Below are 13,487 nucleotides of genomic sequence, written 5' to 3' on the forward strand. Positions count from 1 at the left end.
GTGAATGAATGGGTGACAATGAACCCTACTTGGAGGTTGGGAGCAGAGCTTCCAAACAGACACCCAGGCAAAGACAGGCTCTCACAGTTCCTCCCAGTCTGATCCCTTCAGTTTTGCCTCAGACTAGAAGTTGACAGGACTTGGCACGTCTGGAAACCATTCTCTCTTTGGGCTGTGATTACTGGCTTCTAAAACTGTCCATCTTAAAACTGTACTTGGTTTGAACTACCTAAAAGTGGAAATTTCCAGTAAAAAAAATACCCTGCAATGTACTAATATTATTTTAAAATATATACAATGACTACTGGAAAAAGCATCTACACTTATACCTTAATGTTATAAAAATACTAAAAAGTTTCTAAATGAATACCACATTTTTAAAAATCATACTTTAATTACACTGCCATGTAGAGCATCTCTTACCCACTCTCTTGCATATCCAAGTTATCAAATATCTGGATCAGGGACACAGCAACTTCATAGATGTTCTTAGGAATCACTGGCTCTTCCAGGACATGAGGAGAAAGCTAAACACAGGAAAAGAAAAGGCTGGAATATCAGAACAAGATTACAAGGGGATTCTGGGGTTGGAAGGGTGATCCCTTAATACATCACTGTGACAAATAAGAATATCATTTGCAGCCAGGAGAATAGCATGTGCTAAGTGTCAAGCTCTACTCAAGGCTCTCAACATAAACAGTACATACTAGTACATCCTTGACCCGTCACTGGACCAAGAATAGAGTCAGAGTCCAAACACACAGAAGTGAAATGTGTATCTGGAAATCTAGTTTGAAGACACAGTAAGTTGCTCTAAATGTGTATGGAACCCAGAGGAGTTTCTGATCCCAGCGCCAGCATTCCTCCCCTGTTAAATGGAAAATCCTGAGATGTCAACACCATCATAATTACAAGGAGCAAGAACAGGTAATATCCCATGTACCTCTGCCAACTTACAGTAAGAATATAACCATGTCATCTATCTGCCAAGGTTTAGGAGATCACTAAACTACTTTTATTTTTTTTACATTTTTTAATTTAAGTTCAATTAATATATAGTATATTAGTTTCAGAAGTAGAGTTCAGTGACTCATCAGCTGCATATAACACCCAGTGCTCATCACATCACGTGACCTCCTTCATGCCCATCACCCATTTACTCCATCCCTCCATCCCTCTCCCCTCCAGCAACCCTTAGCTTGTTTCCTATGATTAAGAGTCTCTTATGATTTCACTCCCTCTCTGATTGTCTTATTTTATTTTTCCCTCCCTTCCCCGATGATCCTGTTTTATTTCTTATATTCCACATATGAGTAGAATCATATAATTGCCTCTGATGGACTTTTTTTGATGGACTTATTTCACTCAGCATTAATACCCTCCAGTTCTGTCCATGTCACTGTAAATGGTAAGCATTTATCCTTTTTGACAGCTGAGTAATACTCCATTGTGAACATATAGCATATCACCTTTATCCATTCATCTGTCAATGGACATCTGGGCTCTTTCCATACTGTGTGTTAAAACAAATCCACACTGAGCCCGGCTAACTTAAAACTGCCCTACAGGTAGCACTGCAGAATGCTAGAGGTCATCCTAATGGAGGTGGCATCACTGGTCTGAGCTAATAGCTTCATGGGACCAAGACCACCACTGCATAAGACTCTTTTCTCTCTACCGTATCCTGCACAAACAACAGTTGTGGCATAATTTCCACAAAATAAATTTCATAGCCATATTGGGTTTTCTTGCACCATGAGTAAGAAGGCTTTATTTAATCATTTTACTTATCAAGTACTATATGCAAGGCATTGTATTTGACTTTGTGAAGGACACATCAGAAGTCTACAAGTAGAGGGCACCTGGGCGGCTCAGTGGTTGAGCACCTGCCCTTGGCCCAGGCTATGATCCCGGGGGATCCAGGGATCAAGTCCTGCATCAGACTCTCTGCAGGGATCCTGCTTCTCCCTCTGCCTGTGTCTCTGCCTCTCTTTCTGTCTTTCTCATGAATAAATCAAATCTTTTTTTTTTTTTTTTAAAGGTAGGGATCCCTGGGTGGTGCAGAGGTTTAGTGCCTGCCTTTGGCCCAGGGCACGATCCTGGAGACCCGGGATCGAATCCCACATCGGGATCCCAGTGCATGGAGCCTGCTTCTCCCTCTGCCTATGTCTCTGCCTGCCTCTGTGTGTGTGTGTGTGTGTGTGTGTGTGTGACTATCATAAATAAAAAATTATAAATAAATAAATAAATAAATAAATAATTTTAAAAAGGTAGTAGTAGTTTAAAGGTAGCCACAAATACAAACCGTTTTTTCCAATTTTTAGAGTAAATTGAGTCAAGTAGTAATAAATCAATTTTCATTATTACAATCCTAATGTAAATATCACAAACTGACTTTTAGTTAATCAATAATTGTGAAGAAGCATGCCTAATAAATCCATTCTTGTTCAACCTTTACTTGAAACCATTTTATATTTTATCCAAACAATAACTGTAATACAATTGTACAAAAAAGAAATAGAAAAAAAGTATAATTTTCACAAACTCCAATGTGGCATTCACAACCATCTAGAACTTATTTCCTACACACAAACCGCAGAAAAAACATGCCATCAATTCAAAAGTAACTTCACCTAGTTCTAGGAGCCAAGCCCAAAGAATATTGTTTAAACACAAACTAAGATACCAAACATGGCCAAGCTTTCTCCAAGCAGGCTTCAGGTAACAAAGGAAGGACAAAGGAGTAGGTTCCAGGCCCATCAGTCCACTGCTGAATTTGTCTACCTCCATGTGTGAGAGAGGCCAACAACAGACAATTTTCCCAGTTCTCTGAGTAAGACGGAATGCTCTGACAAAAACCAAGTGGGGAACAGGGATAGAGATGTGGAGAGAAGCACTTTTATTCCTACAGGTGGAACCAGGGACCCTCGTTCCTGCACTGAAGTGTTTAACAATCAGGACTCTGTCAACAGGAGGCAGAAGCTGCAGTGTTTCTGCCCCATGTGGAGAGGCCGGAGGCCCACACCTCTGCCACCATACCACAGGCCAGCCAGTACCAGCAGGAGAACAAGACGCATGCAAGAATGGGCACTCCAGGTGGTGGGAAGCGAATGGTGCCAAGGCAGCTAGCTGGGCACCCACGAGGGGCAAGAAGGCAATGAGCACCTGCTTCACACCGTCCTCACCATCCCCCTTACATAGATTACTGCACACCAGGAAACAGGATGACCTGAAAGCCCTGCTGAAGGGCAGAGGGGCGTGGTTCCAAAACCCCACATTGGGAGCTGCGGACTTAGGCTGCAGGTCATGAAGGCTCCCTCCACAGTCTCATTAGAATGCACACTTACATTTTATGTATTTTTCTAAGGGCAGGGTGGGTTTATTTTTCACCAGAAAAAGTTGAAAATAAATAATGAAAAGGACTCTTTAAAAGTTGTTGAAAAGAGCCAGAGCTGGCAACAGAAGGACAACACCGAAAAAAATTAAAAAAAAAAAAAAAGGAGGAGGAGGACAACACCGGCCCCAAAGGAAGGGTGACTTCCAAGAAAATCAAAGTGGCCAACAGTCCTGAATGTTACAGAGAGGTCAAGGTAAGTTCTGGGCTGGTGTTCTTGACATAAGGAGGTCCCTAGTGATGTCGGGCATTGCTGTATCAGAGCAGAGGTGGTGGGGGCCAGGCCACAAGACACAGGGGGCAAAGGGATGTGACTGACTGCTCAGTCAGAACATGCAAATCTTGATCTCAGGGCTGTGAGTTCAAACCCAACAGTGTTTGTGGAGTTTACTTTTAAAAACAAACCAACTAGGGACACATGGGTGGCTCAGTGTTTGAGCGTCTGCCTTCAGCTCAGGGTACAATCTCGGGGTCCTGGGATCGAGTTCTGCATTAGGCTCCCATGGGAAGCCTGCTTCTCCTTTGGCATATGTCTCTGCCTCTCTCTGTCTCTCATGAATAAATAAATAAAATTTAAAAAAAAAAAAAAAAGGACACAGTGCAGAGAAAACACTGGGTGCTCCCACAGTTTGCCAAAAGCTGTGAGAAACATGGGACCTAATGAGAGGGTTGTTTAAATGGGGACAAGAAAGGGACAGAGGAGGAGCTGGTGAAGGTCATGCAAGGAGGGGAAAACAGTGAATCAGGAAAGGTCCCTAAGAAGGTGGGAAGGGTGGAAAACTGGTGTTCCAAGGATGGAAGGCTGCTTCTCCTAATGCAGTAGATAGTATTTGCAGGTAATACAACGGTAGTAGTAACAATAAAACTAGAATTTTAACAAAAGTCCTCTGACTCCAAAAACCATGTAGCAGAATCTATTCAAAACACCACTTTGGGGGAGACAAACCATGAGAGACTCCTAACTCTAGGAAATGAACAAGGTTGTGGAAGAGGAGGTGGGCTGGGGGTTGGGGTAACAGGCACTGAGGAAGGCACTTGATGGGATGAGCACTAGATGTTATACTACATGTTGGCAAATCGAACTTCAATTAAAAAAAACCCACCACTTTGGTAAGGCTTACAAGTTAATATCTGGTTAGGTCTTGACTGTTCATTCACTGAAATGTTTACTGGGCACCTATTAAGTACCACAAACAGGATATTTGGTATAGAACATGAACACCAGGTATTCTCCAGTCTGTGGAACACAAAAGCCACAGGTTGGTGAGCAGCTCTGGCTGCCTGGGCCACAGGGGCTTAGAGGGCAAAGCCCTGGCCTGACAACTCCTCAGCAAATCCGTAAGCAATCATCTAAATGATTCCAACACTTAACGGCCAGTTAAAGAGAGACTTGTAAACCATGGCTACTCTCACATTCCAGAATGGGTCAGAAAATGCAGAAATATATGTTTTTAATGTAAGATTTTTAAATGTGACAAGTGCCCTTTCCCCTCCACCTTGAATATGGACTGCATTTGGTGACTGGTTTCCAAAGAGCAAAGGAGAAGACATGTTCCTCCTTACCCTATTTACATCTCAGCAGGGCTGAGAGGCAATGAGCAAACCAACCAACCAAATGTACAGAAGGTACACATGCACACACCCGTGAAAAAGAAGGGGGCAGTAACGTTATAGGGAGAAGTCTGGCAAACACCTTAGCCAGAAGGTCAAGGCCATCACCACCAGGGATGAGCCATGCTGGTGGTCACAATATGAAAATACAGCATTTTACCCCTGTGGTCTTCATCCCCAAGCACAGAGCCCCAAGTCTACTCTTGAGAAAAACATCAGAAAATTCCTGAGTGAGGCATCCTACAAATATGTGACCTGTACGCCTAAAAACTGTCAGGGCCATCAAAAATAAGAAACATCTGAGAAACCATCAGCCCAGGCAAGCCTAAGGAGACATGACAACTCAAAGCAATGTGGATAGAAAAAGGAAATTAAGGGGGAAAAAAAAACAGTAAAATCTAAATAGATACAACTTTAGTTACAGTAACAATTTTTTTTTTAGTTCTGACAGTTTTTTTTAAATCCTACAAAGTAAATGTGAACTACAGGATCTAGGTGATAGACATGGAGGTATTCATTATAAAATTCTTTTACTCTTGGTTTTTTTTTTTTTTTGAAATATACATTTAAAAAGCTGGGGGAAAAAGACATGCTACATTTTAATGGCCATCCCCACTCTCCCCCACAACGTGATTGGATTTGACAAAATGTGTCTTCTTCCATCAGGTGGGACCTAGTCAGCCAACTCACTGAGTCACTACTCTTCATGTCCATAGCACGGATGTTTGTAATAAGAGTCAAACTCCTACACACAGCAACTTGGCCCCACCCATCAAAACTATAAATGGGTAAACTCTCTGACCCAGCAATTCCATTTCCAGGAGCTTATTTTCTAAAAAGGCATAACTTACACAGGGGTCTCCAACAGAGGCAGTTTACTGCCCATGATTGTCTGTAAACACCTTAGGTTGTCACAACAGGGGGGCCCTACTTTTATCTAGTAGGTCAAAGCCAGAAATATTGTTATAAACATCCTACAGCGAATGAACAGGGCAGCCTTCACCACACGGAACTGGCCCAAAATGTCAACTGCTAAGGCTGAGAAAGCCTGGCCTCCAAGATACACTGTCTGTCACATGTGTGGAGTTGTTCTCCTGCAGCAGTGTTTTGTTTGTTTTTTTTTTTTAATTTTTATTTATTTATGATAGTCACAGAGAGATACAGAGAGAGGCAGAGACACAGGCAGAGGGAGAAGCAGGCTCCATGCACCGGGAGCCCGACGTGGGATTCGATCCCGGGTCTCCAAGATCACGCCCTGGGCCAAAGGCAGGCGCCAAACCGCTGCGCCACCCAGGGATCCCTGCAGCAGTGTTTTTAATAAGAGAAGTCCAGTGGAGCACCGGGGTGGCTCAGTTGCTTGAGGGGCTGACTCTTGGTTTCAGCTCAGGTCATGATTTCAGGATCCTGGGATAGAGCCCCGCATCCAGCTCCACCCTCAGAGGGGAGTCTGCTCCCTCTCCCTCTGTCCCTCCCTCCACTTTAAATAAATAAATAAATCATAAAAAAAAAAAAAAAAAAAAAGTGGGGCACCTGGGTGGCTCAGTCAGTTAGGTGTCTGACTTTGGCTCAGGTCACGATCCTGGGGTCCTGGGATCTGGGCAGCATTGAGCTCCCTGCTCCTCAGGGAGCCCGCTTCTCCCTCCCTCTGCCCCTCCCCCTACTTGTGCTTGCTCTGTTTCAATAAATAGGTAAAACATTAAAAAAAAAAAAAGTCCAGAAACACCAGAGATTAGTGAGATACAGAATGGCATATACACTTGAAAGAACAAAATAAAGCTCTAAATAGAGAATGAAGAACCTACACACTGTCAGGAAAAGATAGGAGTGGCTGAGGGTGCAAGATGGACATGGAAGGAGCACTGCCTTTCTGTAAAGGGGAAACAGTATGTCTGCATTTGCTTATACAGACATGCCAATTTATGGAATGGTTCCTAAGAAATCAGTAACAGTGGTTTCCTCTTGTTGGCAGGGAAGCTGGGCAGAGGACAGGAGTAGGAAGGAGATAGTTTACACTTGCTCATACTTTTTGATTTTCAAAACCTGTGAATGTATTATTCACACAAAAATAATTTTGATTCAACTGCAGCTGTTCATAGGAATACATTATCACAGTTCTTCTCCCCCACAATACATCCTCCTTCAGTCTAGAGCAGTAGAGTTCATATTAAAAGAAATAGTTTAGGGGCTCCTGAATGGCTCAGGTGGTTAAGTGTCTGCCTTCAGCTCAGGTCATGATCTCAGGGTCCTGGGATCAAGCCCTGCGTCGGGCTCCCTGATCAGTGGGGAGTCTGTTTCTCCCTCTCCCTATGTCTACCATTCCCTCCCTCTGCTTGTGCTCTCTCCTCCAACAAAATCTTAAAAATAATATTAAAAAGTAAAAATACAAAAATATAAGCACTTTAATCAAAATGAATTTTAAAAAAGATTTTATTTATTCATTCATTCACTCATGTTTTTATGAGACAAATAGAGAGGCAGAGACATAGAGGGAGAAGCAGGCTCCCTACAGGGATCCCGAGGCAGGAATCAATTCCAGGACCCCAGGATCACAACCCAAGCCAAAGGCAAAGGCTCAACCACTGAGCTAACCAGGCACCCCCAAAATGATATTTGAAATAAAATTACCTCCCACCCCTAACTGAATCTACATTCTGTAGATGACCAAAATCTGACATTTTTCATCAACAAAGTATAAAGCCAGTCCAATAATTTTCACCAGAATATACAATGTGGATGTTCATACACTCACAGTTTACAACAACAAATGACAGAGCTTCCTTCCTCTTACTCTTCTCTAGACTCCTCACTTATCTCCTCCTGGTTTGGACTTCTCTGCTATGGTTAAACATCTGTGCAGCTGATGAGCACAGCTTTAATCAAACACAAAAGTACATTCACCATAAAAGAAACAATGCACTCCAACATACCCTGCCATGATGAATGTGCCCCAAATCATCAAGATAATACTCTTCAATTGAATGGGGCTTTCCTTCCACTTCAAAAACATATGCAGGGTTCATCTTATTCTGAACAGGAACAGCAAAGTAATCTGCAAACTCCTTACAGTTAATGGTTGCCGACATTAGGATTACCTACAGAACAAGAGAAACTATTAAAACAAATAAAATGATAATAACTGAAGTACTGTTAAAATGACAAGCTTGTGTTCTGCTTTAATAATTCTCAAAACTTTAGAATACACTGATTTACTCTGTAGTGTAATATCCATTATTACAGCTTAAAGAACGTTCAGAAATACCACCTTCTACTATTATTTACTATCTTATTTTATCAAGTGAGAAACTACATGTCCAATAAAGCTAAGTTATAACCATTTAACTAAAAGGAAACTTTGTGGGTTGCCTGGGTGGCTCAGTGGTTGAGTGTCTGTCTTTGGCTCAGGTCGTGATCCCAGGATCCAGTCTCCCATTGGGCTCCCTATGGGAGCCTGCTTCTCCCTCTGCCCCCCTCTCTGTGTCTCTCATGATTAAATAAATTTAAAATAAATATTAAATAAAAGGAAACTTTGTAACATAAAACAGAGTAAGTTACTAAGTGACAGAGTCAAAGCAGCAGAGACAGACATGGAGTCAGAACACCTTGGCTTAAAGCCAAGAGGAACCAGTCCAGACCTGAGCAGGACAAAGAGGCTTGGGGACCCACCGTAGGTGTTTCTGTTGCCAAAAAGCAACAATATGGATGACACCTTTAAGAAAGCCAGCCATGAAAGCCAGGAGCAGCATCCACAGCACACCAGATACGTCCTAGACAAGGCAGCAGCTCAACAAAGGATGTCCAGCATCCATCAGCCTGGGATATGCTCCTGAGGGGTAAACACAACTGTCTGCTGGCTGCTGACTACCCACTGCGTCCCAGCAAGTAGGATCTCTATGGTGTACATCTTAGCAGACCAGTAACAACTTTATATAGGCATTATTAGCAGTTACTGGGTATGCAAAATATGCCTATTTTCTCCTTAGACATATAGATCCAAATGGTAGAAAGCATATTAACCAGAATTCACTTTAAGATGAGATGCTTGATGTTGGAAGGAAGGCTTAGAGAAGCCACTTGGGTGTAAGAGTGGCCCCCGAGGGGCACAGCCAATCACAGAAGATGATCTCTAAACTGTCTTCCAAAGGACAGTGAGGCTAATCACATGCAGGGCCTCTGTTCTGTTGAGGCAGCATAAGGACATCAGGCCAAATCAGACTGCTCAGGCCAACCACGATTCCACACTGCCACCAGCCTCTCCTCCAAATGGACAAGTTGGCAGCCTGCCCAAGACACCTGCTTGTCCAGGGTGGGACTGAGCTGAGTGTGGTAGCAACAGGGTAGCAGCTACAGGGAGTACAGAGCCAGGAAACTTGACATGTCTGTGCGGCAGACCTTCAGGCCCATCTACCCAGGCTCCTGAATCTAAGTCTCTGACAGCAGCTATTTAAAAAGTAATAAAAAAAATTTTTTTGAGCATTTCAGAAAACTTAGTACAATGCCATCTAGAACTTGACTTCTAATTTCTTGGCCCAGAAAATATTCTGCTTTGTATGTTTCTTAATAAATCAAGAAAATATTGAAACCAATGGTTTGCTGCAATTTATACAGTAAGTACCAAACTCTGGAGCACCACTTGCAGCAGGCTATCTGCAAAACTTCTTTAAATCCACTAGTATGCTTAGTTTTCTTTCCTAGCGAAAACTAAATGAGCGTAATTAAGTCAATATCTAAAAATAAAGTCTTAAAATGACAACCAAGGAAGGCCCCAATTTGTCCAACAATCTTTAATGTCATCACCAAGAGTCCAAAAAGGAATAAGACACCTAAATTCCTGTATTCTTTTTACAATCACCTCAAATGATAAGACAACCAAGTGCAGATGTCAGGCTCCATTCATTTAGTGTCCAGCAGGTGAGAGGCTGCCAGCCCCATGTTGGGGGTGTGGCAAGGAGAAGAAATGATCCCCTAAGCAAATAAATAGATGACACACTTGAAGAAAAGACACTTTAAGTTGAGAAAGCAACTGCTTTCCAACAAACAGCAGCAAAGCCCTGTCACATGATGGTGTCACATGATGTCACATGACGATGCCACACCCCAACCCAACTCCAGCTGCCCTTCAGAAAGCTGTCCCCCACCCACCAGCCCCCTCCCTCCCTCCTTCCCCCCTGCCCCCGACCCCCCGGCACCAGACAGGGTGGCCTGTGTCCAGAATGCATTATCATTATAGCCCTTGGTTATTGTGTCTAGTTCACACCTTGTTCCTTTTGGTTTCCCTAAGATGCAAACAATGCTCACCATCCCCACAGACTTTCAGATAACTCAAAACCTAAGTCTCTAAACCAGTAGTGCACGTAACCACTCTGGAGCTTCAGGGCCCTCTCATGCTGTTTTTAACACAGAAATTGCGGATGTATTCGCATACCTTCAAATTATGGTAATTTTTCAACCAAAAGCAGTGCTTCAACACCCAGCATTTCATTAGCGTCAACTATTACTACATCATTTTCTGCCTAGAGAAAATTTTAGATTTTAATACAACATAATAACCATAAAGTATTCCATACTCTGATCCTAAGAAAATGCCCCTGAGCCAGCTTCCTAGCAAGATGTGGAGAAGTACATGTGACAACAAACTTTAAGAGTCACTGTTTTCTATTGTTTCTGTAAAAATAAAGAGAAATAAAACTAAATAACAAACCTTAACCCTGAATATTTCTGTACTCATGAAATCAAACTTACCTTCACAAAACGTGAATTTGTTCTTAAAAGTTTGCGGACTACCAGCAGCAGGAAATCCATTTCTTCAGTTCGCTCATGAACCTACAAAATAAAAAAAGTGAGGAACCCCACATATCAAGCAACACATCCGTGACAGCCCAACAGAGGGAAGTGGTTCTAATGGCGAACCCAGGAGACAGGGAACAAGCTTTCTCTCCTTGCCTAAAGGCCTTTCCTTGGGACTGATGTGACTCCTGGTGAAGAGGAAGCTGGGAACACTGGCCTGCAAACCAGAGGGCACAAGAGAGGTCATGTGGGTCACTGACCCCTCGCCCCCACCACCAGCCTAGTGTTTCTCTTTAGGGCCCTACTGATGTGGGCAGAGTAATGTTGAGCATCCTTGGGCCCTCAATGCCAATAAGCACCCCAGGTCACTTTACAACCAAAAATCACCCCCAACCTGTCCCTGACACAGAGAACCAACAGACCAGCCTCCCCATACTATCCCTGGCCAGTCACACACTCTTGCCTTGGTCTCAAGTTACACTTATTTTAGCAAGTAAGTACAAGGTGAAAGCTGTGGCCAGCCAGCAGTGTATCTGGTCCATGATGTGCAGAGCTAGAGTTCCCAAGGGTGGGCAAGGGATGGCTCTGGAACAGTTAGTTAGGTCAAACAGAGGGCAAGCAGACCCAGGTTATGAGCTGAGGCCACCAGGACAAGCTACAGGAGCACTGGGGAAATGGTGTCAAAGGGACTACCCCTGGATTGTTCACTCAAAACTCTACTGCTCAGTTGGGCATGGAGGAAGCATCTATTCCCCTACCCCCTTCTTCTCTGAATAAGCTCCTCAGGACAGCCCACCAGAAGACCCCCAGCTCCCACAGCCTCCCCCACACTGCCCTCCCCAGAACCAGCACACAGCAAAGGATCAGGTCATGTGAGGCTTATTCTACAAGGATCCCGTTCCTCTGTCACTTAGCCAAGATACTTCAACACACAAGGGGACAAGAAGATTCTATTCCAGGACATTTCACTGCTAAAGTCGAGAGATTAGCTACAGAGGCTGAAGGAGGGAGCTCCCTTCCCCCTTGTGTGAATGATCCAGTCATTTTTCTATAGCCATGTCTGCTCTAGGTCCTGTTCCTTCCTCACTCCTCACTGAAAGGGAGCTGAGGAAGGACAACAGAAAAGAAAAACAAAAGAGCAGCTGGAAAGTGTTTCTGTTCATGTAAATGGTTGGAAATCCTAGAAACACCATTTTTTTTAAATATTTATTTATTGATTCATAGAGACAGAGAGAGGATCAGAGAGACAGGCAGAGGGAGAAGCAGGCTCCATATAGGAAGCCTGACGTGGGACTCCATCCCGGGTCTCCAGGATCACACCCCAGGCTGCAGGGGGTGCTAAACTGCTGCAACACCGGGGCTGCCCTAGAAACACCATTATAAATCTAATTCTTATTTCGTTCTATCAACAGACTCCAGAACACCTCCTCAACACACATCCCCTTGAGAAAGAAAAATACTCATCAGTGAAGAGCCCCAAAGTGACATCTCATCAGCATTCAGCTCCCTGCAACCTTCACGCTCTGACCTGAACAACCCAGCTTCTCCCTAGGTTCTTGAGGCTGCCCTGCCTCCCTCCTCTCCCGCCCTGAGGACCTCTTCCCACCCTCTCTTCCTGGGATGCCCACAGCCCTCTTCCCTGCCACTGGCCTTATCCATAGAATGTAAATGCACATTATCTGTCTCCACAGGAAAATGGCTCAAAGGAGAAACCTCAACTTACCTATCTTTATTACCTTGGCACCTGATGAGGCAAGTACTCAAAAAAATGCTGCTTGGATGAATGGTTTACCTGAAACTAGTTTATTCTTTTTCAAGAGCTACAAATTAAAAACATTATCATCCCATTTTCAACTGCCTGGCCATCTTCAACCTTTGCTCTTAAAATTCCTTTGAAATTCAATCATCCCACACAATAGGAATAATGTTGTTTGTTTATAAACCTAAAATTTCAAGTACAATCCAATCCTACCTTTGAAGCACATACTTATCAACATGCCTACTATGTGCTGGGGATACAGCTGTAGAAGCTGTTAGAGTGACAAGACACTTCTTTGCTAGCTACCACTTCCCCACAGGGCAAGCTCTTGCAAAGAGCACCCAACTCTTGTTCGGCTATTATGGCATAGCTTCAGGAAAGAATTAAGTCAGTAACAAGTGGATGGCTGTGTCCTCATGTAAGTGGGCTTCTTGTACACACATAATTGAACGATGAGGAAGCCCACTTACACGGTCAGAAAGACAGTGGATACACAGAAAATACACCACGGCACCAGCAGCAGAGCTCTAGAATAAACTTCCCAGGGCAAACCGAGCAGTGACATTTGCTGTGTGGAGTCTGTAGTGAAAGGCTCAATAAGCAGTAACTGCTGTGTACTTGGCAATGACACCTTTGTGTACACTACACAGAAAATCTGCATTTCCGCTCTACCTAATCCAAAGACACTCAAAAATACCAAAAATCATAAAGAAAAATCCTGAACCATACTGTCAATTCACACTATTTTGCAAAGAACAAGAGATCATTTTTCTACCTTCTATTCTCCCAAACACCTCCTAGCAATTTAAAACCATGTTAGGGGTGCGTGGGTGGCTCATCAGTTAAGCATAAGCATCTGCCTTTGGCTCAGGTCATGATCCCAGGGTTCTGGGATCAAGACCCATGGCTGGCTCCGTGCTCAGCAGAGAGTCTGCTTCT

At 43.5% G+C, this 13,487-nt stretch overlaps 1 protein-coding gene across 1 annotated transcript in view; it reads right to left on the reverse strand.

Annotated features, from left to right (window-relative positions):
• The window catches only part of TDRD9 (tudor domain containing 9), a 109,078-nt gene that overhangs the window by 64,386 nt on the left and 31,205 nt on the right, over positions 1–13,487 (reverse strand). The window contains exons 7-9 of the mRNA XM_041759113.1: positions 10,745–10,825; positions 7,933–8,097; positions 424–527 (exon numbers count right to left, since the gene is read on the reverse strand). Of these exons, the coding sequence (XP_041615047.1) occupies positions 424–527; positions 7,933–8,097; positions 10,745–10,825 (350 nt within the window). The remainder of the gene's footprint in view (positions 1–423; positions 528–7,932; positions 8,098–10,744; positions 10,826–13,487) is intronic.

Source organism: Vulpes lagopus, chromosome 6, assembly GCF_018345385.1.
Source record: "Vulpes lagopus strain Blue_001 chromosome 6, ASM1834538v1, whole genome shotgun sequence".
NCBI classification, from domain to species: domain Eukaryota; kingdom Metazoa; phylum Chordata; class Mammalia; order Carnivora; family Canidae; genus Vulpes; species Vulpes lagopus.